The sequence below is a fragment of the Polypterus senegalus genome, chromosome 13, assembly GCF_016835505.1.
Source record: "Polypterus senegalus isolate Bchr_013 chromosome 13, ASM1683550v1, whole genome shotgun sequence".
In the NCBI taxonomy this organism is placed as follows: domain Eukaryota; kingdom Metazoa; phylum Chordata; class Cladistia; order Polypteriformes; family Polypteridae; genus Polypterus; species Polypterus senegalus.
In genome coordinates this window covers 3,441,009-3,468,808 of record NC_053166.1, presented here as the reverse complement: position 1 = coordinate 3,468,808, position 27,800 = coordinate 3,441,009, and the positions used below count along the sequence as shown (strand labels likewise).

General features: G+C 45.2%; 2 protein-coding genes across 2 annotated transcripts in view; one reads left to right on the top strand and one right to left on the bottom strand.

Moving 5' to 3' along the window:
* The first annotated feature begins 5,501 nt into the window (after positions 1-5,501).
* On the top strand, positions 5,502-13,307 carry LOC120542640 (snaclec agkisacutacin subunit A-like). Its single transcript, XM_039775234.1, has 3 exons — positions 5,502-5,838; positions 8,485-8,585; positions 13,134-13,307. The coding sequence occupies exons 1-3, from the start codon at positions 5,784-5,786 to the stop codon at positions 13,305-13,307; spliced, it is 330 nt and encodes a 109-aa protein (XP_039631168.1). The 5' UTR covers positions 5,502-5,783.
* A 12,718-nt stretch (positions 13,308-26,025) lies between these two features.
* LOC120542044 (deleted in malignant brain tumors 1 protein-like) overlaps positions 26,026-27,800 on the bottom strand; it is a 94,518-nt gene continuing 92,743 nt past the window's right edge. Inside the window, exon 9 of the mRNA XM_039774143.1 lies at positions 26,026-26,951. Coding sequence (XP_039630077.1) covers positions 26,881-26,951 — 71 coding nt within the window. The 3' untranslated portion in view covers positions 26,026-26,880. The remainder of the gene's footprint in view (positions 26,952-27,800) is intronic.

Sequence of the window (27,800 nt, the reverse complement as noted above, 5' to 3'; positions counted from 1 at the left end):
GTCTTCTATTTTCTATTCATTTTGTAAAGCACTTTGAGCTACATTTTTTGTATGAATATGTGCTATATAAATAAATGTTGATTGATTGATTGATTGAATTTCAAAGTGTTCACCTCACCGGTGGACATGTTGATGATTAACCGAATCTGAAGCCCTCCTCCAGGATGTTCATGTTGACACCAGCATATGACGTCATGGACTCGGGTGCTCCTGACACACCATAAAAGCTCCCAGCGAGCCGAGGACCCCAGACTGACCTGAGAGGGCCGACCCACCAGACCACTTCCAGTCGAGCACCACAGGTAAGGAATCAGCTGAGCACATCCCAGCTGGTCAGGAGATGTGGACGTCACACTCGTCACGTGAACTCATCACACGCGTGTTTGGGTGGGTTTTCACCTGACGCTTCCATTTCTGTGGTTTATCTTAATTGAACCTGACAAAGTGTCTGTTTGTTCACGTTTTGTGTTCTTTGTTGATCGTGACATATAAACGCGGTGGTCTCGTCGTGCACCACCCCTCGGTGGGTCTCGCCGTTTCTGATGTTTTGCTCTCCACTTCTTGTTAACGTCTCCCCGTTCACTGTGGCTGTTGATTATTTCACATTTCATGGCTTTGACCGCTTGCTTTGCTGGGCTGCGTCTCACTCCTGGTTTATCTTCTCCGGGTTACAACAATCCTCAGACACACCTGGTGTTCCTGCAGCTCGGCCATCAGATACGTTGGGTCGCTGAGGTTCACGATGGACATTCAGGGTGTAAAGAGCCGCGGATTTCTCACTCAATGCATCCTTTCTTGTTCTTAGGGCTCTCTGTGATGAATTGAGTAGAAGGTCGTCATTGACGTCATCATCTCTGTCCCTAGACAGATGACACTCTGATCCTTGAGGTTCATTTCTCTACGTGTTCTTTGTACTTTGTGGCTTTTATTTCCACTTTGACTTTTGATCCTCGTCTGATGATTTCGATGCTCCTATGTTTGATCCTCCAGTTTTGATTTCTGCTCACCTACTCAACGCGTCTCTTCTCCTGATCTTCTCCTCACCTCCTTTCTTATTAACACCACGACGCCGTCAGCGTTATTTTGCTTGTGTGTTCTTTGCCTTCTCTGATCGTGATGGTCACCATCAGGCTCATCAACTCCATTTCACCGGCCCACCATCTGACACCGGCTAACTAAGACCATCAGCTGAGAGACCCTCAGGCCGGTCAGAGGTGAAGGTTCAGCCGCGTGTCTTCTCACAGGTCCAGCTGTCCTTCTCCTTTCATCTCTCTGTTCCGCTTATTCTCCTCTCTTTTACAGATCCTGAGCACAATGGCTGCGATGTTTTCACTGCTACTAGTTGGATTGATGGCGAGTCTCAGCACGGCTGCAGGTGAGTCGGCTAACTAAAGCGTTTCATGTTGTCACCACACCAGTGCCAGTGGTCTCACTAAATGAGGGTCAGTGGACTGGAGACAACGTCAGAGGGATGAGGTCATGTGATGTGTCCCAGAGCCTCATGGGATGGAGAGAAGGGCGGTGGTGGCAACTGGTTTGGGTGTCAGAGGGTTGACATTTTGAATTTTCTGCTGTAACTGACATTAGAGTGTAATAAAACGCACACCCGCATTAGCACTTCCTGTACTCACGATGACGATGACGTCACCCCACAGAGCACAGGCTTGAAACAAAAGAGTCAGAAATGTCACTGAGCTGTGATGTAGGAGAGCACAAGTCCTAAATGTCCCTCCTGAGCTGCTCAATGTCCCTCCTTTGCACACACCGCTAAAGTAAAATGTCTGACTCTGTAGCAATCGCCTGGGGCCTCATGTATAAACAGTGCGTACGCACAGAAATGTTGTGTAAGAACTTTTCCACGTTCAAATCGCGATGTATAAAACCTACACTTGGCGTAAAGCCACGCACTTTTCCACGGTACCTCATATCTTGTCGTACGCAAGTTCTCCGCTCGGTTTTGCAGACTGGCGGCACCCAGCGTCAAAGCAGTGGTACTGTTCTTGTGTGATTACTCATTATTTTCATGACGCGGCTTTATAAATACACAGAAACTAACCGCATATTGTTTATTAGTGTAACGCATCTGATTGTAATTAACTCGTAACAATATAATGGTCCAGGGAACAGCCATAGTATTCCAAATACCAGAACTGCTTTAGCGTTGTTACTCTCACTTCTTCTTCTTCTTCTTCGTCTTCGTCCTTTCCTGTACGGACCTCGCGGTTCACAAACAGTTTCATCCCAAGAACCCTAAATGCACTCAATCACTGCTCCTTGTAGAACTGTTAGGACTTATAAGTACAATCACCTCACTGTAAACTTGCACTACAGTTATAATATCTCACAACCTGAGCCACTTTATAAAGCGCGTATTTACATATGATGACGAGATCATTTTTAAGGTGAAATGCAGCAAAATATGTTTATTATATTATACAGATAAAACTTGAACTTCATTTAAATAATCTATATTCTTCACTGGGAGTGTCGTGAAGGATAGAATAATTAAACATGTACTACGAAGATATTTCAATGTTCTTTAAACGTTTTGAAGAATCGGCGCTAAGCTTACAGATGGCTTAACTTCTATTACAGAGCTGATTGTGTGGCGATCGGTTACTTGGGGAAAGAAAAGCAAGGACTGCAGGGGCGGCTACGCCAACATATATTGAATATAAAACAGAAAGAGAAAATAACAACACAGCTAAAAACGCAGCAACAAATTTCGACAAAAGATAAATGCTTGTCATGAGCACGAGGCTCATGAAACTCATGTTTAATAATGTGCTTTAGCTCCTATCATCATGAAAATGACATCACGTATACATCTCAGTATTTGAGTTATTCAGAGAGCTGTAATATCACGAATGTCATGGACTCTGTGACCAGTCGGAGGAAGAGAGTCAGTTTAAGAAGCAAGTAGTGATTCACACACACAGATCACATACGAGTAGAAGATCAAATACAAAACAAAGCATTTAACGTGCTACTTTAATTACGATGTAATTTTGAGAAACTGGTTAATTAAACGATTTTAAGATGAAGTTTATGATGTTCTACTAAATGACAAAATAAACTACGTGATTAAAGTGGAAATGTTGAGATTAAAGTTGACATTTCGTGCTTTTTCCCTGCCGTGTGCCTTTTTTCTCTGTACTCTAATAAACTTTCATATGACACTCAGACAGTGGGCTACAACTCTTCTTTTCACGGCGACTTTGATGTGTGACTTCTTTTTTATTTCCGGCACTGTGCGATTTTGTGGATGTGAGCTTTCAAGTTTCTCCAACACGCTATGCCACTCGATCAACTTCATTTTGTTGTTTATTCCACGGTTTATTTGAACAAATTGTATGTTTTTCCTTTGCCTCCACTTGGTATTCGCTGAAATTCTTATATTTTCCCCCGAGCTTTTCCCATTGTCTTTTCACAGAAGGCTGTGCTTAAGGGCGATTTATATTGATTTGCATATTCAAATAGGCGTAATTCTGGGAGGATTTGGGGCGTTACAAAATGCGCGTGCACGAGGGTTAGTTTTCACGCTGATCGGGATTTAAGTAGCGGAAGAACGTGGAAGTTGGAGTACGCACAGATTCATACATCTGGATTTTTCTGTGCGTAAGCACATTTCGGCTTTTGTGCTTACGCCATGTTATAGTGCGAGTTCTACGCACGGCGTTATACATGAGGCCCCTGATAGGGGAACCCGATTCCTACACTTCACCACCCAAGAGGGAAGTGGATGATATTTGAAGAATAAAATAGCATTACCATATTCAGTCCTCGGCCCCTCTTGTCCCTTATGACATCCTTAAATATCTGGGAAAAAATCAAAATCAGAATAAAGTGGGACTGAACAATCTATTGAAAACTGCTGATCTCATTTCCTTGCCCTGTGCCTGAATGATCATTTGTGACCTCGCTTCCCCTATGGCCAAATCCTATCCCCCGGTTTGACACAAACGATATAGAAAAATAAAAAACACTTTTCTCAGAGAAAGCAGAAAGAAAGATTTAACGTAGTCCATATATACGGAGAAGAAACCTGCAGTTCAGTTCCTACCATAGGAAGGCATTAGGGAACACAACAGACCCCTGGCGCAAACGGCTTCTCCGCTGGCTATCACGAAGAAACACACTCACGAGTCCGACTCACCAAACGGGAGCACCCAGAGAACACCAGACCCTGGCCTCTTCTCAGGGATTCGTCACACTGATTATTTCTTCAGGGTGGCCACCCACAAATAGCAGACGTCCCTGGGTGAAGCCAGATCATGATGATTCTTAAAGCGTAAATAGTCGCCTCCTTGCCTTCAGCCTTTTCCTTCCTTTTCTCTCCCCCTTCCTTAATCCGCCATTCTCCTTAAAAAGAAAAAGTTTCCCGCCGAAACAACTTTTCCTCTCTCAGTTGTTATGGAAACATGACGCCAGCAACAGGCAGCTGGAATATTTACAGGGCGGGATCCTCCCAGCACTGGGTCATCCTCAAAAGTGCCTGAAGGGCTACTTATAGACACATTATAAAGTGATGGACAGTCCAGAAGGCCAACCCGACTGACAAGTGATGTAGCCTTGCTACATTACGCCCCACCATCTTAAATCACACATGCATTGTGATGGGAAACGTGGCGACGCTGAAGTACTACGTGATCAGCAAGTGCTGTGTGTGTCCACACGGTGAGCGAAGAATCAAAATGGCGGAGCTTAGAAAACAACCAAAATGAATTCACAAGGCAAAGAAACTAAGGCGACTCACGGCAATGCGCCTGGGCTTTAAAATGGCCGCTTTATAGCACCCTACGTGTTCAGCGTTACCTGCACATGGACAGCTGTTCCAAGCAGACAGACTTACTAGCTTGGCACAAAGCTACACCTGTGCCAGTTGCCTCAGCAGATGCCTGCTCTCCGCGCTGCTTTCCATTGGAGACGTCTCTCCTCAGCTGCAGGCAGAAAGGCAATCAGGATAACAACTTCAGCTGTTTAGGATCTTGCTGTCTTCCTTCTTGTTTCTCTTTTCTCATGTATCCCACTTAAAAAGTCCAGCATTTCACAGGCTGCTGAGCTCCAAGAGTGTGCCCAGCAGTCTGGTTTTCTGAGGGCCTAACAGGTTCAAGTCCATCAAGTCTGAGAGTTCAGACCAACGTGTGTCAGTTTTCAGAGTTTGAACATTTAATTAAAATAATCCTCACTCGGTGTGTTTCTACTGCCTTATCATAACTAAGATCAGGAAGGTGGGCTCAGCACCAGCCAGGGGCATAATGTGATGGCCCACAAGTCACCCTGAAACAGAACTCAGTCACGTGTGGTGTGTGTGACACATAAAGACCTCCTGTATTCAGTGGGGACGCGCAGACTGGGACTGTCACAGGAAACAGGGGATGTCTGGTGACCCTGCACACTGAGGATGACCGGCACTTGTGACCTGATCTGATGCCACATTCAGGTATTTGTGGTCACCAATCTCTCAAAGTTAGCTTCTTAGTTTGGGTTTTGCTAATTAAACAGTTGTTCTGCTAAGGTTGTGACCAGCCAAGTGCATTTCTTTGGTTTAATTGCAGATGTCAACGGTCAACTCAGACTCGTCAAAGGGACCAACAGCTGTTCTGGGAGAGTGGAGGTGTTCTACCAGGGCCAGTGGGGAACCGTCTGTGATGACGGATGGGATTTGGCCGACGCCGGATGTGGCAATGCCATCTCAGCACCAGGAAATGCCCACTTTGAAAGAGGCAGCAAAAAGATGTGGATGGATGATGTTGCTTCCCCAGTGATTGATTGAGTCCTTAATGCTGGGAAAGCATAACTGTGGTTCACATGAAGATGCTGGGGTCGTCTGTTCAGGTAGGTGTGACATGTCTGCCTCCTCAACACAAAGTGTAACAAACTCTGAGGTTACTGATTGAAATGCAAAACTCAAAATGAAGATCTGCTGAATACGTGGAATCAAACAAACACTTCTGCAGATCAGCATAGGACTCCAAAGTTAAAAGTACGTCCTTTGTAACGTCACACTTTTGTATTCTTACAGTAACATTTACAGAATTGGATTGAAAATGTACTTTTTTATTTTTAACAAGTTTTGTCTCTGCCACACAGCAAAGTGGCTCAGTGGTTAGTGGTGCCACCTCACACATCTGGTGCTCTGGCTTTGAACCCTGTGCCAAGGTTCTGTTGGTGTGGAGTTTGCATGTCTGTGTATGTTGTTGTTGTTATTGTGGGTTTTATTTTTTTTTTAGGTATTTTGGTTTCCCACTCATATTCCCAAAAATATGTGTGTATTTTTCTTGCACCCGTCCCTGCACAGACTCACACGGAGGCACATTTAAAAATCAAAATAAAGATTTATTTTTCTTCACCTGTGGGGCACGTCTTCCCTGTGAACCCCACAGGCAATACACAGTGCCAAACAAGCACTGACCACAACCAAAACACTGCCTTCTGGCACCACCACTCCTCCCTTGAAGTTTCGTCCTCTCCTCTCAACTCTGGCCAATGAGTGTTGGTGGCTGGCCCCTTTTATATCCCACCCGGAAGTGTTCCAGGCGCTTGACCGCCTTGTCCCAAATGCACTTCCGGGTGGGGCTGAAGATTTGTCCTGCTGGGCTGTGAAATCCAGGCAGCACCCCCTAGCAGCCACCCCAGCTCCCAACCGGGCTGTGGAGGACCCCATCTACCATGGAGCCCTGCAGGAGATTGGGGAATCACCGTCGGCCAGGGAGGCTGTCACCAAGCGTCCCAGGGGAGATATTGTGTTGCCCATGGTTGCTGGGCATGGGACCTGGTCGCCCGTCACAGTGTGTTTGTTGGGTTAAGTGCTTCCCGGGTATTCATCAGCCCTCTGTGACCCTGAATTGAATCATGCAGGACTGACAATGCACACCCGGGTATCAAGTGCAGATTCAAAAATTCATACCTTGTGACAAAAGGAAAAAGAAAGGATCCATCAAAGGCAAGGAGAGATCCTCTCAGCAGCCAATCAGATTCACCCTCCAGCGTTAACCCTTGAATACACAGGACTTTCAATCACTATTACATACCTTCGGTCTTTAGGGACCCCACATATGTACATACGCAAATCAAGCCACAAATGGCCATACCTGTCCAAATCTTTATTTAAACCTCTTGTGTGAAGACTTTACTTTGTTTAAAACACGTTTCAGTACATAATTAACTTTAATTTGTAATATTTCTATCTAATTACACCCTTGTAGTGTGCTACTCAGCACAGTATCCTCAGACCAGAGTGTCATTTTCCTGATCGTTGTGACGTGGCTCCTGGCACACTCTGCAGTCTTCATCTGTTCTGCAGTCCACTGGTTCTGAGCCCGTGTGGCACCTTCTGTCTTTTGTACACTTTTGCATTTTTTTTGGGTCTTCTTTCACTCTGAGGGGCTGCTGCAGTGACCTACCCCCTTCACCATCATCCTCCTCCTCCTTTGCCCGTCTACAATGCCCTACCCTGGACATTTATGATCCGATGGCATCAGAAGTGTCACCAATCTGCAGGGTCTTACTCTGTTGTTCATCGTTTGTCTCCCTGCTGCGTCCGTGTGCCTCTCTGACTCGTCTTCTGCTATTAACGACTGGACATTTCCAAGGTTTGCTGTGTGTTAAGCGTCACGGCTTTTCTTTTCTTATCTTTCAACTCTCTAAACTCATAAATACCTAAAGAATAAGCAACAAGACAGAAACACGTTGTGGTGAACATAGAAAGACACAAAGAATCCTGAGAAAGCAGGTTTTGGTTTACAAACACAGCTCTTAAAATGTGCAAGTAAAACTCCTGACACTTTACACGTTCAGAGTCTCTAGAGACCTCATATGTTTAGATGAGTTAATGATCGTAATAAGAGGACTGGAAACTATTTGGGCTTATTATGGGTTGTAAATCACTGTGGATGACATGAAGGAGTAACACGTCACACTACATCATGTGACCCCTTGAGAGCCGTAAACGTGATGCCATGGGCCACTAGTGGTCAGCAAGTTAGGGTGCGACTGGTCAGTGCACTCTGTGAGTGAAGAACATCAGACAGGCCTTGTGGTCAGGGCTGGCACTACTGGAACATTCACATGGCACAGAGCTGAAGATGAGGGTTAATATGTCCTGGTGGATGGCACATGGGCACAAGCAGGTGGCATAGCTTTTCCAGTTTGATGAGCTCTGCCAAACAGGGGGCAGTGATGTGAAGAACATTTATATTTTGCTGCAGACTGAATTTCACACAAATTGAGGGCTTATCATTGTTCTCCATTTTATTTCCCTTCTTCATATTCATTCTACCTTTCAGATCATCTCGACAGCACCCCTAACATACACAACACCCTGTCCAAATGCCATTCTGGTGCCACATATGAACTCAATGGGGTGTCAGCAGCCCGCAGTTAGCATGAAAGGTGCCCGCAGGTCAGAGGATTGTGCAGATGTGTAGAAGTGTCACACAGCCATCTGATGGCCGCCATTAACCAGTGATGTCTAATTTACAGATATGACCTTCAGTCAAGGCTCCTGCCAACAGGGATGGGTGAGCTACTCCGGCCGATGCTACCAATTCTTTACAGAGAAGAAGATCTGGATTGATGCGGAGGTACTGTACCATCTGGAGGGTTCTGGGTGACATTGTGGGTATGATTTGGATGAGTGGGGTCACAGCTTTGAAATGAGTTGTGTGTGCCATGGGGTGCTTGGCAGAGACGTGGCAGGTGGGTGACATCAAGCCTCTCATTTTTATAACCACAAGTCTCAGCCTCCTTTACATGGCATTTCCTTGTTATCAGACTGGCACCCCACCTGCTGCTGAATGAACAGCTTCAGGCCCCCCAAGTCTGAAAGTGAAAAGAAGACACAGTAGGTGACAACCCCACCACGGTAGTGTTTACCATGAAAGGCGCTATATAGAATCAAGAGTCAAGCTGTAAAATTCCATACAACATTAGGGACTATAGGGGGCACTCCTTAGCCATCCATAAACCCAACAAAAGGCCAATAATAAGAAATAAAAGTGAAGAAGAGATTAATAAAATGGAGGAAACACAAAACTACCACAGGGTGAAGCCCCCCCACCATTCGTGAATTAAAGACTTAAGGTAGAGCAGCTTAACACTCACACATCAAGACCACCTGCAGGATGACAGTGAGAGCCACTTCTAGGGTCACGGACCCTCACTGAATTCTTGGAAACCCCTCCTGTTCAAGTTCAACTTCAATTGTGCCACCTGAGCCCTAGATAAGAAGCAGGCGGGCAGCCCCTCGTCAGCCATGCCATCCTTAAATTCGCTTCTCCTGGGTCGGCCCTGCTGACTGCTCCTTGATTCCTTCGTCTCTCCTTCGAGTTCAGCCCCTCAGTTTTGACTCCATGTGTTCCTCTTGGTCCTCATTACAGGTGGTCAGCTGATCTGCACGTCTCAACGTATATAAAATTGTGGGCTCACCGACTAAGACACGTCAACTGAAGCACCAAATCCACAGTACCACTGCAGTGAGGTGCCTACTTGGGGGACGTGTGCCCAGCACGGGGGGCTGTGGGCAGGGGGATCAAACGAGTCACATCTACTGGGACATTCTGTGACTCCAAAGATCTTCAGGAGAGAATTAAGCATATTTTAAAAATAGTGTAATTACAATATGCCCTGTCAATGCCAGCTGGTACAGTGCCAGTCCCATCAAGACACCGTGCAGATTCTCAGATGCAGGCGTTCACTGGCCGCCATTTTAGCTAAGAAGAAACGTCCAGCTGCTTTCAAGTTGTGCAGCCTTTGTGCCAAGCCTGTTGGTGTCACCTCAGTTTATTGTGAAATGGGACAGGCAGTGACACTTCTGTGACACAAAGACGCCAGCTTTAGGTCATCACCAGACTTTCAAGAAACCACCACCCAAAATCTATTAAGAAAGTTCATCCAAAGTAGCGTTCAGCGGAGTCACGGCATTGGGGGTCTTGTGAAACCACGATGGCAATATGCTCTTTTGGTTACTCACTGCCCTGCACAATTGACGATGCCATGCTTGCCCTCTAAACACAGTGCCAGTGCTTTGGACTCATCAGTGGAACGAAAAATAAGGAAAATCTTTAAAAACTCCATAAAGTCATTCGATTGCTCACAGCTGCGACTGAAGCACCAGGCTTTGCCATCTTGTGTGCCCGACAAGGAATCCTGGCAGCTGGAACAACTGCAAACAGCTGACTGGTGTGAATGTGACGGAAGAAGAAGCGTTATGATAAAGGGGAGTCCTCAGCACGGGGGTCTGCTATTGTCTGAAACAGAATAAACAGATGGTGGGCTACGACTCACCTTTTCACGGTGACTTTGATATCTGACCACTTCTTTTTTATTTTGGACCAAGTGATTATAGTGTTATCTTTTTAAATTAGTTTTGATTTTTATATTTTTTCAGACCTTACTTGGAAATTCGGTTTAGTTTTAGTTTTCCTTCATTGTATTTTTAGTTTTAGTTTAGTTTTCATTTCACCAAGACGTTTCTGTTTTATTTTTATATCTATTTGTTTCAGTTTCAGTTTTAGTGATTATAGCATTGAGCCACTATGGAGTTCAGTTTGTATGTCCCAATGAGACAGAACTGTACACTTAGCGGATGTGGATATGTTATGAGTTTAATGTCTGTAGAAGCTGACTACACCACTGGTTTACTGTCTGGTTTTGTTTTTGTCTGATTAACAACAAGCAGAATCAAAACCAGATACTGAATATGAACGAGTTTATACAGTCAGTCAGTCAGCCATTGTCCAACATGCTATCTCCGAACACAGGGTCTCGGGGGGGTCTGCTGGAGCCAATCACAGCCAACACAGGGTACGAGGCAGGAACAAACCCCAGGGCAGGGCGCCAGCCCACTGCAGACAATTTTATACAATTTTATAATTTTTAAAATATTTTCTGTCATTTGTGCTGAATAAATGTGTGCTGACAGCTGACACTTTTCATCTTTTCCTTTTATTGCTTAGAATGAGCCAATTTGTAATGAAATGTGGATGAATTTTAAGGTGTGAGGTTTTTTACTCAAAATGTCTACAGCACACCACATATCCTGCTGCAAGACAATGAGCTTATAATGAATGTCTTCAATATTGCATTCATAAATCTCCCATACTGGGCTTTGTTTTTTTCTACCTGCCATATTGATCTCTGATTCCGTCTCAGGCACTTAAATTTAAAGACAGAATTTTGCCACCTGCAGGCCTGAAAAGAAATCAAAAATCAGAAAACAGATTCTACTGTGTGACCATGAAAATCATGGGGTTTAGGAAGAAAAGGACTCTTAGGTTTAAATGAGTGTGCCGACCCCACCTAGCAGTATGGAGGGAAACACAGAAAAACAAGCATGTAGTGTAAAGATTAGGGGCAGTGAGACTTGAAGAGCCCACCATAAGAACAGCAAACCCTTAATGAGCAGAGAAAGAGCAGGTAATAAGAGTATAGAGGGGCACAAAATGACAGAGACATTGTCTGAGATTAGGAGCGATACATACGACATGATCTAAACCTGCATATCTAGAGCAGGACCACAGAAACCTGGAGCCTACCCCAGCAGGTTTGGATTCAAGGTAGGAAAATCCCTGGTATGCAACTTGAATGATGTGGCTGATGTTAAGAAGAAAAGGAATATGATATTTCAACTATCTGTTCTGAGGAAGAGAGAGAAAAAGGGGGACAGAGTTTTTAAAACGTAATTCTACTACTGCATTATTTTCACAATATCAGGTATTTATGATCTGTGAATATAAACTAACAAACAAAGATAAATGAATAAATATAGAATAGATACAAAGACACATTAGTATGTTTAGTTGGTCACCAGTTGGCAGACTCTCTTCACCCACCTGCCTGTAAGTTCAGTGGAGACGTTGCCAGCTCAGTAATTTTACAAGGTTTGTATCGCTTCGTTGATAAACGACTTTTTAAAGCAAACAAGTGATTGGTCAGCAACAATACGTTGATCTTGTACGAAGAAGGAAAGGATTTGTCGTGTGTGAAGTGGCAGGTGAGTTATTGTCAACAAAACGCACCCACCTGACAAGTAAACTGAAATGCTACTCACTCGTGATTTTTCTGTCCACACAGTAAAGGTTTTGTTGGCCGGCACATTCTGATATCAGGCATTTGAATTACATCTTGATATGAAAGAAGTGCAAAGAAAGGCGGCACGTAAATCACTTTCTACTCCACAGGCTTTACGCCTGAAAATGAAGTGAAGACGCGTCCTCAGGCCTCAGCCGCCATTCAATGTATAAGTAGATGTGTGCGGCTCGTGATGGATGAGCTTCTGTTTTAGAGTTAAAAGTTACAAGGGCTAAAGACTAACGACAAGAATATTCATTTAAAGACAAAAACTGAAATTAGTTTTAATGAATTATTATTTTATTTCAGTCTTTCAGCTACTTTAATAGTGTCATTTAGTTTTAGTTTTGTTAATTATTTTATTTCAGTTTACAAAAATGTCGTTTTAATAATAGTTTCAGTTTTGATTTTAGTTTTCATTAACTATAATAAGCGTGTTTTGCACACAGTGCGACTTTGTGAACTTGAACTTTCGAGATTCCCCTCCATGCTGTATCACTCCATCAACTTCCTTTTGTTCTTCACTCCACTGTTTTTCTTTGCCTCCACTTCACTTTCACTGAAATTCTTTTTTTCCATGTGCAGCTATCGCCATTGTCTTTTAACAAAGCACTGAAGAAAAGGGGCTATTAATATTGATTTGCATATTCAAATAGGCAACATTCTGGGAGGAGTAGGGGAGGGGCTGTAGGCGCGTGCACGTGCGTTGCATTTCAGTTTCGTTGATATTTATAAAGTGGAGTTGCGTGGAACTTGGTCTACCCGAAGTTTTGTGCATTTGGATTTGTTGTGCGTACGCACATTTCCAGTTTTGTCCAAACGCTGTGTTTTAGTGTGAATTCTACACTCGGTGTTATACATGAGACCCCAGAGCAGAGTTTGGCCGATTGAATGAGTAAAAATCTGAGGGAGGAAAGTCAAATGGGAACAAGCATGAAGGTGGAGAAATGTGCAGAAGTGTGCTTTTAATTAGTGACCCCCCATAGAAATAGGAAAAGCTGAGGAAGACGAGGCTGAAGGCCCCACACCACACTCTAATGTTTCTCTCTCTTCTCTCAAAGATGGCCGAACTGCTGCATCACAGCAATGCCACCAAGCCCCCCATCGGCTTCATCCTGATTCAGTTGTGTTCAATTAGACGGACAGAAAGTGACCTGCTAAACATGGAGACGCGTCGGCCTTCACGTGACGCCACACTCCACTTGCTATGTTTCAGAAGATGTTTTTATTGTTAAGACGTGTTGAGACTTGCAGCTGTTGGTGTTGTCATTTGGATTTGCAGGGCACTTTCTTCACCATCTCCAGATGTTCTGACACATTAAGGTCTGCCCTCCATAATGATGTGCAGGCCAGGGGTCTTCAAACATGGACATGCTGTGGGGACTCCTTTGTAAAAGAGAATCCTGTTATGTGTGCTGCTCCAGAACAGTCAAGCGAGACACGTCACCTGAAGAGGTCACCTGCAGATGTTTCAGAACATTTTGTTTTTTTTCTGGTTGTTTCTGACACTTTTCACGTTTGGTTGCTTCCTCCAACATCAATGGAAATGACTATAACATTCAAAGAGCATTTTTGGTAAAAACGTTACTGAAGTTTACACGTCATTCATCTGTAGTGTGTGTGTGTGTGTGTGGGGGGCTGATTTCTGAGTGAAGCACGATGAGCTTATGGCCAGTAAAGTCAAAGTAGCAGCAGTTTAACTTACCATGGACCCCCTGTGTCATCCCCCAGTTACACTGCCTCAGATTGGAGGAAACCTGGCGTCAGTGCACAACAGCAGTGCCAACAAGTTCATCACCAGTCTGATTAAAAGCAGGGATGCCACCGGCCCGCACACCTGGCTCAGGGGCTCCGATGCCGTGAGGGTAAGTCAGCCTCCTTGTTGTTTCTCTGAGGGTCCTAATTGGGGGGGTGCAGACCATCCAAGAGTGGATGAGGAATGAAGTCCTGATGTGATGCAGAGGCCACAGCTCACCTCAGTGCTTGTGTTTCCTAGGAATCAACGTGGCTCTGGACAGACGGCTTCAGGTGGGATTATTCAAACTGGCATGGAGGTCAACCCGACAATCACAATGGCGTGGAGCACTGTCTTCATATCTACTCTTATAAATGTAACCCATGTTTTTTGTGTCAGGGGTGGTGTGAAGTGGGCTGGTCGTTGTAATGCTGGTCAGCTGCCACTTCAGTTCAGTGCGTTGTGCCAAGTTAGGACTGGACACCACAGCACGGGTCACCTGTGACCAGAGTGTCTCACAGGACAGGGGTGTTGTGTTAGTGGTTGGTGGTCTGTGAAGCGCCTCAGGAAGTAGAAATAACTGAACCCCCCAACACTGGACTGCACTCCACTCTGAAGCCAGTGTGGTGGTCAAGGTACGAAGGGTCAATAAACCAAAGGCAGTTTATGGTGCCAACACAGCCTTCCCTGTTTAGTAAACTGATCTATTAAAGAAACATGACGTCTGATGGCGTGAGAATAACAACAAAGTGACGGCAGGTGGTGCCACTGTCTCTTGGCTCAAATTGGCCCCTGGCAGCGTCAGTTCTGTTTTTTTTCTTATCTCCTAAGTCAGTTTATTTGTCACCCTAAGGCTCAAAGAGGGCCACACTGCATTGACAGCACATTTCTCAGCACTGCCTGTGCTGCCACTTCTCCCCTCAAAGTTTAGTGTTACACAAAGACAAAAACAAAAGGAAACATTCGTGGAACAACACAAGAGAAAACTTTACAAACATAGATATATTTAAACTAAACAATTACACACTTTTACTCACTGCAGTAGCGATATATATATATACACAGTTCCCTTTAACCGTCCCTCAAGCAAATGCCCATCCCATAGCACAGACACTCCCTCAAACACACCACATTCCCACTTTTCGTTACAAAGGATGGCCGGTCCTGACAAATCCCCCCCATTTATACACATAAATAAGAAACAAAAGACGCCCCTGGTCAGGAGATGCACATATATAGATATTTATACACAAATATGAACAAAACACTAGAGACAGACAGATAGATTTTTACACAAATTCAGTCCACAGGGTCATTGTCCATGAAGGAAGGAGAACCATGTGACGAGGGCAATCAGATTGGGACGGACTGGTCACTGATCTCACCCTCTGAAATCGACAATCCAAAGACTAGCGACAGTCTTATGGAAGAAAGAAAAAAGGCGTGCGGGTGGCCACCTCACTAACTTTACCCCAGGATGGTGGGGTCTGAGTGGGATCAACATTCATCAAACTGCTCTTGATACAAACCCTGACCAGAAAATAGATAGAATGATGGTCCTGAAAAAATACAATGTTAGTATCACTGTAACAGTGTACCAAACCACTTTATGATCACCGTAAGGTGATTATCTCCTACCCTAAACCTGACCAATCAGGAGGGTGGGGTGGAATTAGGGATAGGACAGGTTGGAATTTACCAATCACAGGACAGGGAGCGGGGCACATCATTTTAATCCGCCAATCAGCAGAAAGGGGCAGGTACATCAAGTCCTCATTTATTTTTGATTGACATTTTGATAGAAATGCCCTGCCTTAATACTACTCACGTTTATTCTACACCCTGACTTTCTTTCCACAGTCTGTCTAATATCTTTAATGAATGTGTGTGACATATTTAGTGTTGCTGATCAGACATAAAACCGCAGTGAGAATGAACAGGGTGAGGCAGACAATACTGTGCCACACCGAAGTGGGCACATGTGAGCACAACAGGTGCTCGTTGCTGCTGTTCTTCTACGCAGAAGTGCCAATAACTTAGTGATATCAGAAAGTCAAATGAACTGCTGCAGCGCTCTGTTTATTTTTATATTTTGTTCCAACTGAGTGCCAAAATGGAAGATTACGATTTTTAAAATGAAAGGAAAAGTAAGGAGGACTTTTACAAGAAAGTGACAGAGATTTTCGTGGAGAAGGACAGGCGCATGGAAGTCATTTACAAATAAAAATGAGACCATAAATGGCTTTCATTTTTATAAAAATTAGAATCAGATTAAGAAAAAAAATCCAATATTTAAAAACTTAATTTTGACCTTAAATACAATATTCTTTCGGATGGTATGGTGATGCAGGGGGTAGCGCTGCTGCCTCGCAGTAAGGAGACCTGGGGTCACTTCCTGGGTCCTCCCTGTGTGGAGTTTGCATGGGTTTGCTCCGGTTACCTCCCAACGAGCTGCAGGTTATGTGGATTGGCAGCCCTAAATTATCCCTAGTGTGTGTGTGTGTGTGTGTGTGCCCTGCGGTGGGCTAGCACCCTGCTTGAGATTTGTCCCTGCTTTGCGCCCTGTGCTGGCTGGGATTGGCTCCAGCAGGACACCCCCTGTGTTAGGATATAGCGTGTTAGACAATGACTGACTAAAATAATATTTTGTTTTCTTGTTATCCTTGTGTTGAACAGTCTGTATCAATATAGATTAAAGCATCAGAATTAAAAGCTTTTAAAAACAACTAAATATTTTAATTAAGGTCAAAATTGAAGTCCGTCTTTTTTTTTTGTGTACACCACTCTGTACGTTCCTTTGTATTGAATGAGTTTGAATTGTGGAATTGCAACGGCAAATTTAGAACACGTGTAGGGTGAGGAGCGCATGCGCTCTGTCTCTCTCTCTCTCTCTCTCTGTCTCTCTCCGCTATAAATGTCTCGTTCTTTCTTAGTCAAATATGCGCCTCACCTGTGTGAGTGTACAGAATGAGATGAGATATGAAACAGAACCAGTAGTCAATGTGCATGCTGGCTGCCAATCGAATAGTCAATAAGCGACTCTTTGGGTTCACATATTTGTAAATCTGACACTGAAGGAGTCACCAGCTATGGACCTCACTGCACGTCACTGGTGCTGCGTTTGAACCCGAGGCGCTGGACTGGTGAGGCGGCGTGCTAACCATTGTGACACCACAACGCTCCTGCTGATTCCTCTGATCGTAAATTGGCAGAGAAATTCCCAGAGGTGGGGTCTTGAATCACATGACTTGGACTCGAGACAAGTCGCGGTTTTGATGACTCGTCACTTGACTTGAACTTGAAACCTGAATTGCCTGGCAAGAGCGGGACTTGGAAAAATAATAATAAAAAACACCACCTCAGCTCCCTTTATCTTCCTTTTTGTTCCTGAATGTCTTGTGGGATGCAACGCTTTCGCAGCGATCGTGGTAAGCGGAGACTTCGTCACTTGTGAAAAGAACAACTTGGGGGCAGAGAAACACAAAGCCACCGCATGTTTAACCATTAAAAGCTGCCGCGTGCGCTTCAACTTCAACAGCATCTTCCCCAGGATTTTACAAGGACCAGCGTTATGTCTTCAGAGTACTAGGGTGTTGTACCGTGTTAGCCATTATGAATGTAGAGAAAATCCAAACAAAATGACACCTTTTATTGGCTAACTAAAAAGATTACAACATGCAAGCTTTCGAGGCAACTCAGGCCCCTTCTTACATCTTGCCTGAAAAAGGGGCCTGAGTTGCCTCGAAAGCTTGCATGTCGTCAGGGTACAAAAGTGAGCTCGCGGTACATTTCTAAAGATGTGTGCAAGAATGCAGTTACTTTATGAAATGCAATACCGAATACTTTATAGACTTAATATTTTTAAACATCTCCTAAAAAATAATTTACAGTCGGCTCCCCGAAGTCAATCGGTCTCTGCCCAGCACTCGTTACTCGCCTTGCCTCTCATTCGTTCACTACTTGTGTTGCATGGAAGGTATTTTCTGCAAAAATGAAAATTATAAAATGAAAATGCAATCTCTCTTTTGCAATTTCATTTTCAAAATCTGCACACAAAAATGCTGCAGAAATTAAAATTAAAATTAAATAACCCCATTTGTAATTTCATTTTCAGCCCGAACAGCAACGAAGCTGCAAAAATTAAAAATTGAAGCGTAAATGAAGCACTGGCGCCACCTGCTGCTCACTGAATTTTCATTTCAAGTTCTCAACACACAAATAGCGTGGGTCAGTGGGCGGGGCTTGACGATTTTCGACAGTTCCTTTCTGTCCTTCATAGCTGCAGAGCCCCTTTGATTGACAGAATACTCCTGACGTCAGCTGTGTTGAACTCACGTGATTTTGATCTTTGCACCCCCGTACTGCGAGTTTCACAGCGAAGCTGTCTCACAAAAATCCGAAGATATAGTTCTGAAGAAATGAATGTGCAATTTAATTACAACATTTAAGATGACAGAAATGACACTTTACTACATCATAATTGATATTTATATACACTGAAGTGGAAACGGGACGCTTTGTATTTGTGTGGTATTGTATTGTACCGTCGGCGCCGAGCACCACATCGGCTCTTCTGCGGAGATGCTGGGAAGTCCCGAGACTCAGATCAGTAACCTGGAGTGCCGTTTGCAGCAGCGGTAGAGGGATGGAGCCCGCTGAGAGACGGACACTTGGGTTTCTCCACCATCGCTTCTCCGTCTGCTAAGGTCCATTTTTCCAGGTGCGTAGAAAACGGCGGAGCTTCAGGCTCGTAAAGCTGGAGAAAATGTGTGACAGATGGAGTTCTCACGGACACAGTGAGCCACAGTGAGCCGAGAGAAGAAGGACAAGGCGGACCATAGAGGTGTTGTGAAGCGGCGGTGAAGGGAGAGCCTCAAAGCTGAGATCCAAACCTGCAAGGCGGTGTGCGGCACCAGTTCAGTAAACGAGAACAGCAAAGAACATCTGCATCTCCACGCCAGGAGGGTCACCTGCTTGCCTACAGTTGACCAGCGCTGAACACTCCTGATGCCCCGAACGACAACACATCACTTAACATCCCGGTGGTGCCACCTGACAACACAGCACTGCCAACCCCTGCTTATGTGCCCACGACACGGGAGAGAAGACCACCCAGCCGTTTCAAAGAGTCTGTGCGCCGTGACAAGGAGCTGGAAGTGGCCGTTGGGGACAGTGACTTTGAAGGGAGGGCTATGCAACGGCAAAGAACAAGTTACATCAACTAGGGATGAGTCATCAAAAGATCGACCTGCCATTGTTTCATCAGCAGCAAAAGCGCCAATAAAAACGGCAACTGCGCAGTCGCACAAGCAGCAAAAGGCGAGCAGTCTTTTTAAGGACAGCAAGACCCCTCAAAGATGTAAATGCCGTTGCCGTACCCTGCGCTGCGCTGACGCTACACTATAATATTACAAAAATACAAAAAGCCCCTTTACTTCTTCAGTGTAAATAAATGTGACTTATGACATCACAAAGACTAATTTCTATAATGTTAAATATTGTAATTAAATTGTAAATTAATTACTTAGAAGGGCGGCATGGTGGCGCAGTAAGGAGACCTTTCTGGGTTCACTTCCCGGGTCCTCCCTGCATGGAGTTTGCATGTTCTCTTCGTGTCTGCGTGGGTTTCCTCCCACAGTCTACAGACATGCAGGTTTGGTGCATTGGCGATTCTAAATTGTCCCTAGTGTGTGCTTGGTGTGTGTGTGCCCTGCGGTGGGCTGGCACCCTGCCCGGGGTTTATTTCCTGCCTTGCACCCTGTGTTGGCTGGGATTGGCTCCAGCACACCCCCGTGACCCTGTGGGTTGGATAATGGATGGATGGATTAATTACTTAGAACTACAGTTATGTGTGGTCTTCAGATTTTTGTGAGGCGGTTTCGCCGTGAAGCTCTCAGCACAGGGATGAAATGATCAAAATCACGTGATTTGAAGACTGACGTGACGAGTACTCTGTCAATCAACGGGGCGACGAAGGACAAAGAATTGTGAGAAATTGAGGAGCAAAGCCACGCCCACTGACCCGCGCTATTTGCATATTGAGAATTTGAAAATGAAAATGCAATGTGCAGCTTCACTGCTGTTCAGGCTGAAAATGAAATAGCAAATGGGGTTATTTTATGTTCATTTTTGTAGTATTTTTGCGTGCAGACATTGAAAATGAAATTGCAAATGAGAGATTGCATTTGCATTTTATAATTTTCATTTTTTCAGAGTATACCTCCCATGGGGTATTACCACTATGCCCATTTGTTCTATTCTGTGCCCAAGCGCGATTGTCCCCCATCCTTTCTGCTCCCCCGCTGGCCTGCGCTCACACTGAGCTTTACATTTCTGACCCGGGCACGCTTTCATCATGACATGACTCCCTGTAAAGTCAAGCCAAGATCTGGATACGGAATGGCAGCTGCACGTCCAAATGATTTCTCTTATTTTGTGGGTGTTTTGGGGTCGTGTAGGCTGAACGACGCTCTCCCCTCTTACACATTTATTGAGTGTGAACCGCAGGGTTTTGCTGTCACGTAACATTACAGAATGACAAGTGAGTGACAACTGTGCGACTCACCCTGATGCCTTCACAAATCAAATGAGTCAGACGGTTCTTACACACGCGCTTTTCACAGCGATGATGAGGACGCCATGCACTTTAGCACTGGTCCCAGTTTGACCCGCTCCACTCCTCCACCGTGCCGGCAACTCCATGTGATGTATTTGTATGAGACCTTAGCATTTATTGCCCTAAACAGAAATCTTTTGCTGATTGTTTTCCCGGTGCTCGTGTATGAGATGTTATGAGAAGAGCGCCAACCGTCTTCGAAAGGCACAAGAACAGGGCAGTGGTAACCATCGTAATACATGCCAGGGTAAACGACATGAGATACCGACAATCAGAGAAACTTAAGGTGGACTTCAATGCACTTATTAATGCCATGAAGAAGAGGACCCCAGCTGTGAGAATCTTCATGTCGGGTCACTTACCTCTGGCTAGAAGATCAAGTGAGTATTACAGTCATCTGCTGCCATTAAACATCAGGCTGAAAGGCTTCTGTGAGGGAGAAAACATCCGGTTCAAGGACAATGGGAGAGGGGGATGGTCTGCATCCTGATAGGTCCTCTCCGAAAACATCTCTAAGGTGATTCGTCTTCCTTGACTCTGTACTTTAAATCCTATTTCTTTCCACAATGCCTTGCTAGGACATGATAACTCTGTAGCAAACTCTTCCTCAAATGTGCACTGCATCAATACTTTAATAACCAGCCTGATTTCATGTAAAAATCCAGAAAGTGTGGCATAAGTGCGAATAATTGAATTATCATTACCCCTCTAGATGTGCACTTTATTAAAACTATAAAAACAGACGAGATTAAATAAAACATACGCACAGAGCAGTGCTAATATGAATAACTTAATTACCATTTTAAACAGCCGTAATGCTCTGACAATTCAGTTCTGTTCTTCTCAGACCTTACATATGGCCTCATTCAATGTGAGAGTATTAACCAACGATTTTATTAGTGATAGGAACATCGATTTTATTGCATTAAGTGAAATGTGGTTTAACTCTGATGGTGCGGCTGTTTTAATTGAATCTGCACCTCCGAATTACAGCTTTGCTCAAACAGATTACCAAGTTAAGAAAAGCGGCAGCTTAGCAAATATTTATTTGAGTCAGCTAAAGTGTAAAGATGTCGGCTTTAGTACATCCGCGTCGTTTGAGTATCTTACCGTTGTTATTCATGGAGTTTCTCATTCTCTGGTATTGTCCGTGTATAGACCTCCTAAATATAATGCATCTTTCTTTGAAGAATTCTCAGACTTAGTGTCAATTATAATAACTAACTATGACAGGTTCCTAATAGTTGGTGACTTTAATTTTCGTATCGATAATCAGTGTGACCCAAAAGCACAAGAATTCATGAACCTCCTGAAGTCGTTTGATCTGAGCCAGCATGTTAGTCAGCCAACACACAAAGGAGGACACACGCAGGATTTAATGATTACTGATGGACTAAAAATTGATGTCAGGCAGATCGTGGGTATCGGGTTATCTGAGCATTTTCTTCAACTATTTGATATAGAAATACTGATAAATAAAATTAATGAGGAGCGTACTGTTAAAAAACGCTGCTTTGGTTCATCTGCAGCTTCAAAGTTTCCAAACATTTTAATCAGCCAGTCAGTTTGCGGTGCTTACTACAATAGCGAGGATAATGTAAGTAAGTGTTAATGTTAGAGTGAGAGCTGCTGCTGACATAGTCGCTCCTGAAAAGATCCTGTTACACCATTGAAGACCCAAAGAGTGTCTGATCTAAAGAGGACCATCAGACATTACTTTATTCTTTGTTACTTAGTATTGTCTAATCTTATTTTTATATTTGTCTTTTTCTTTCTTCATCTTGTACTTCACTTTGCGCTCCATCATTTGTATGAAAATGTGCTTTAAAAGTAAATGTTGTCGTTGTTCTCCCTTTTGTGCTCCCAACTCGATTCATGTGATTAACACGGCGTCAGAAGTGACGAAAGTCAAGTCTCAGCTCCAGATTTAGCACCGTGTACAGTTGAGTTAGCAGCCACCTTAAGTGACAATCAACCGTAAAGAACAATCATGTGGGAGGAGCCAGGAGATCACATGGGCACAGCGGCCATACTGACCATAAAGAAAAGAGAAAGCAAAGTGTGGATGAAGAGAGAGAAGCAGAATATGGCAGTGACTGCTGTGTGGAGATGGCAATCGAAGTCGTTTGACTTCTCAAACCCATCAGATGGCTAAGCTGGATCAGAAGGTTTGAAGTTTTCACATGAATATACCAAACAAGAGGGAGGAGTAGCTGGTCAGCTTACTCACATGTTCTATAGAAGACACAGAAGATGACATTATAGCCCTTAACGTTGACTGAGGAAGATAAGCAGACATAGGAGGCTGTGAACTTCATAGGTAAACATGACGAGGTCTTCAAGGGAGCACAACATCATATAAGATGGCCACCAGAAGGAGAGCATAGAGTCGATCATCACAGTGCTAAGAGGGGAGCTCCGAAGTGGGGTGGGAGTAATGACAGGAGACTGTCAGAACAACAACACTTGGGCTCTGAGCTAACATTAGTAAAAACTCCACAGAAAGTGAGGCCACGTGAAAGTGTGAGGGGGCAAACAACAAAGCAACGCAGACGGGGACAACACGTCAAATGTGGACCCCATAAGGACAAAGATAAGAAAGGAGAAGAAATAGATGGGTCAAAAGACAAAGGCAGAGAAAGACAGTGGCCAAGGTGGTCAGTGTGGTTGGTGTGGACATGGAAGGATCATCCATCTGGAGAGGTGGAGCCTACATAGTGTCACCAAAAGGGACATTATCCTGGAGCGTGTCACACAGGTGACGCAGCACACACAGACGTGTGGCCTCTAGCTCTACATTTTCAAATTCCCAGATGTCCTTCATGGAGTGTCTGTTGCTCTTTGAGATGGTGGTCTTTCCCCTTTCCTAAGAAGGTCCCCAGCTATGTGACAGTATGCTGTGATCGGCCATCATGGCTTACTCTCTGAGCTGAGTTTCTGTTTCTCCTTTCATTTTAGCATTTTTTTGCATCTTCATCTTGTGTTTTTATGATTTCCTCTCATTTCTTGTCTGTGGCAGGAAGTCAACACACGACGCAATCTGAACCGGGAAGTTCATGAGCTGGACAAGCCATGAAGTGGCAAAATGGACCTCCATCATGATGCGCTAGACCACGTGACTCCACTGCTGACGTCTCCAGTGATGTCCCCCTCCTTGTCATCCCATGTGGGCCAAGTCTGCCCATTGACGGCACCGGTGTGACCTTCAGATCAGCTCACATTAAGCTGAGGTCCTTGGAGCTTCTTGCAGTTTGGGCAGGTAGGGTGAATTTGGTGAGGTGGCCACACTTGACTTGCCAACTTCACGTTTATCTGTTTTGTAGGTCATGTGGAACATGGAACTTTAAATGTCCTTGAGAGTTTCTCATAACTTCTTCAAATCAATGAAACGATCAATCAGCTGTAGAGGCCCACATGACCTTCTCAGACCAGTTAATCTCTTCTAGGGGGTCACAGGCAGCAAAATCGGGCACAAGGCAGGAATGCCCCCAGGACAGGCACTGGTCCTTCACAATGCCCTCTCACCAACACAGGCACACTCACAGTAGCAAGCAGCCCGATGGAGTTTGACCTGACACATTCATCTTTAATGACTTAGGAGGAACACTGGAGGACCTGCAGGAAAACCTACAGGATATAAGGAGGGCACACAGGCACAACATTTGAACTCAGGATGCTGAACCATCAGTCTTCACTTTAAGTGACATTGTTAAATGACACAGGAAGCTTTACATGGTGGACGAGATGTGGGCATCAATGAGATTCCTGCTCAGGTCCTCAGGTTGGTCTCCACAAGTATGTTGGACGCTCACCTGTGCAGTTCAAGCCAGACTTGGCCAGCTTCCTTATCCTGATGTAAAGTTGGGTCCTGTCAGCCTGTTCTGGTCCACCCGATGTGTCACTTTAGGGGACGATTAAGCTGAGGATGCATCAAGTCTGTCCGGCGTTCCTGTTGACTGAATGTTGTCACATTTGATTTTTCCAAATTATTTGTCAGACTTGAAATGAACTTCAGACTTCCATGTATTGTATTGTCTGGAAGAGAAACCCATAAGGCTTTGTGTGTGATGTAAATGACAAGTGTGGCACCTCAGGAGTACCAAAGTGCTGTATGCAGAGCAGCACGTCGGCCCTCATTGGACTTAAGGTTGGTCACCATAACTTGAACGTCCAAACAACAGTGACTTGTGTCCCTCAGATGTGCACAGCCTTCAGTTAGGACGTCCATGTCCGCTTTCTAATGACGCACACGCACGCAGTCTTTTCTGTTTCTGAGGAAACTGTAATGCCTGCAGTGTTCAGGTGGTCTGCCAAATGTGGATGGATGGCATAGATGCTGAGGGGTCACTCTGGGCCGTCAGCCGCCTTCTTGTTAAGTAAGTCATTCTGAGCCTCATGGAGCCGAGCCTGAGGAGGTCAGCCTGGCCGTGGGGCGTCCAGAGGTCCTCCATGCTGCTCCACTTTTATTTCATTCTCGGTGAACTTTCTGGTTTTATCTCATGTGACAGTCAATGGTCGGAGTCATGTGGAGGGTAACCTCAGTCGATGAGCAGGCGCATCTATGGGGGTCAGGATCATGTCTGCCCCAGGTTTGTTTTGGGGTCAATGGTGCAATTTGTCATCATGATGTCACTTTACATACAGCTAATGAAGACACAAGACAGTTTACCAGAAATGCTGCGTCCAATGAAAAGAAAAGATATTAGATGAAGGAAACTAAAGTACTAAAGAAGAACGCCACATTGATAAGACCGAGTTCTCCATCACTGCTTAATAAAAACTGCTCAAAAAAAGAAAGGACTCCCTTTTAATGAGAGTCTAACATCAAGTCAATCACACTAAGGGGCTACTGATCTGGTCAGTTAAGTAGCAGAGGGGCTTGATCATCATTGTCAGATGCTTTTGGTGCACCCCCAAAACAGGAGTGAATGGTTTAACAGGTGGAGGGAGGCCACTGACATTTTTCGCTCCTCATCTGTTCTGTCACTCATTTTGCATTTGGCTATGCTCTGTGTCACTACTGGCAGCATGATGCCATACCTGGACCCTACAGAGCTGGCACAGGTAGTCCAACTTCTCCAGGATGGCACAGCGATACGTGGCATTTCCAGAAGGTTTGCTGCGTCTCCCAGCACAGTCTCAAGGGCATGGAGGAGATTCCAGGAGACAGACAGGCAGTTCCCCTAGGAGAGCTGGACAGGGCCCCTCATAGAAGGTCCTTAACCCATCAGCAGGACCCACCGGAGGAACAGGATGAGCACTGGCAGAGCCTACAAAATGACCTCCAGCAGGCAGGCAGGCCACAGGTGTGAATGTCTCTGACCAAAAAATCAGAAACAGACTTCATGAGGGTGGCCTGAGAGCCTGACGTCCTCTAGTGGGAATCGTGGAGCTTGATTGGCATTTGCTATACAATACCAGAATTGGCACCTCCACCATTGACGCCCTGTGCTTTTCACAGATGAGAGTAAGTTCACCCTGAGCACATGTGACAGACATGAAAGGGTCTGGAGAAGCTGTGGAGAACGTTATGCTGCCTGTGACATCGTTCAGCATGAGCGCTTTGGTGGTGGGTCAGTGATGGTCAGTCTGGGGAGGCATATCCATGGAGGGATGCACAGACCTCTACAGGCGAGACAACAGTGGGCACCTTGACTCCATTAGGTATCGGGATGAAATCCTTGGCCCCACTGTCAGACCCTATGCTGGTTCCTCCTGGTGTACGACAATGCCTGGTCTCATGTGGCGACAGGATGAAGAAACTGATACCATTGACTGCCACCCACACTCACTGGCCAGACACCTCTGGGTGGGACACGTCGGGGTTTAGATCAGCAACTAAACGTGACAAGAGCAGGTGACAAGGACAGTCAGCTCTGCAGATGTCACACCTTAGAGGACCTCAGCAACCTTCAACATGGAGACCAGCACCTCTCTGAGGTTCTCCCATCTGCCAAGCGTAAGAACAAACCGCTAGGAAATCTGTTTCTTTTTAGAGCCATCGCACTCCCAAAGGGTTCATTTGGCCCCCCACCCCAATTCCTCTCAGTATTCCCACACAGAATTATTGTGGATTTCTACGTCAGTTTTTCCGGCACTGCCCTGCACTTCACCTCCATTTCCTTGTTTTGTGTCTTGTGTTGATCTCAGGTGTGTGTATTCTGTGTGATTCATCAGTTAAACTTCACCATCAGTATGTCAATAAATGAGTGACGAGTGACACACGTGGCTTCAGGCATCGGTGGTCTGTGATGTAGCGTATCACCCACGGGTACGGGTGGCTCTGCTGTACTGTAGCTTGTCCATCACAAAAGAAAACCTGCTCAAAGAAAATCAACTTTACAACAACAGCTTGAATGCTAAATCACTTTTATTAGGGTCACCAGGACACCTCAGAGTGCCAGCGACGTCACTGATTACACGAAGTGGCCACTCGTCACTCCAGCCTTCCCCACTTTCAGTTGAGTTTCTTCACGCAGACAAAAGGGTAAAGCTCAGTGCAGTCCTTGTCATTCCATCCGCCTTGGACTGAAAGAGAACACAAAACAGGAGGTGAGGGGTCTGCCAACGGTGGGCCTGCCAGCCAAATCCCCAATCCAGAAACTGGAAATCTTGTCATGCCTCCCTAAAAACAGTTGAACTGACAAGACCACCGCAGGACCTCAAACTGCAAGTTTCACATTTAAGACGAGAGGTCGCCTGCCAGTCAGGTGGCGTGAGAAGAACACTGAAATATGAAGAAGCATTGCAGACGTACACCACATGAATAAGGACAGGGTGACCATTCAACTGGCCGAGAAGCAGTCGCCATGGCTACTAGCAGCACCGAGGTGGTCTGTGACATGGACATGTGTAGAAAGACAAATCCACTGATCACTGAAGAGCCCCTTTGATAAGTAACACTGACAAGCCCTGCTGTGGTAGACGAGGCCTAAATGAAGGTACCAGAGTTGAGGGGAGACAGTGAAGTTCTCCAGGTGCACAGCAGAGCCCACCCTGACTGGCAGAATCTCATCATGGGATGGCACCTGCTCAGCTCAAGAGCGTGATGCACCATGGAGGGTGGTGAAGGTGGTGTCGCAGGTCTGCCTTCTGTTCAGGACGTACACAACAGGAGAACCAACACACCGTACGTATGTCACAGGTCCTCATGTGCCTTTGGTTGCCATTGGATTATTGTGAACTGTTCTGAGGAAAATCGCAAGTAGGACTTTCACTGCACTGAGGACACCTGACCACAAAAACTTGAACTAGCAAGAAGTCAGGTGGGCTCCTCCAACACAGAGCCTCATCTGCGCCAGGAGGGATTCTATTGGGCATTACATGGGATCAGCGCCTCTAAGCAATCTTGGCCCCACTCTCAGACCCTATGCTGGT

Bases quoted from the DNA above. Each gene is read 5' to 3' on its own strand.
- LOC120542640 (XM_039775234.1), top strand. From the start codon at position 5,784: ATGCTGGGAAAGCATAACTGTGGTTCACATGAAGATGCTGGGGTCGTC. The intron at 5,839-8,484 runs GTAGGTGTGACA...TCTAATTTACAG, and splicing joins TGCTGGGGTCGTCTGTTCAG to ATATGACCTTCAGTCAAGGC. The intron at 8,586-13,133 runs GTACTGTACCAT...CTTCTCTCAAAG, and splicing joins AGATCTGGATTGATGCGGAG to ATGGCCGAACTGCTGCATCA.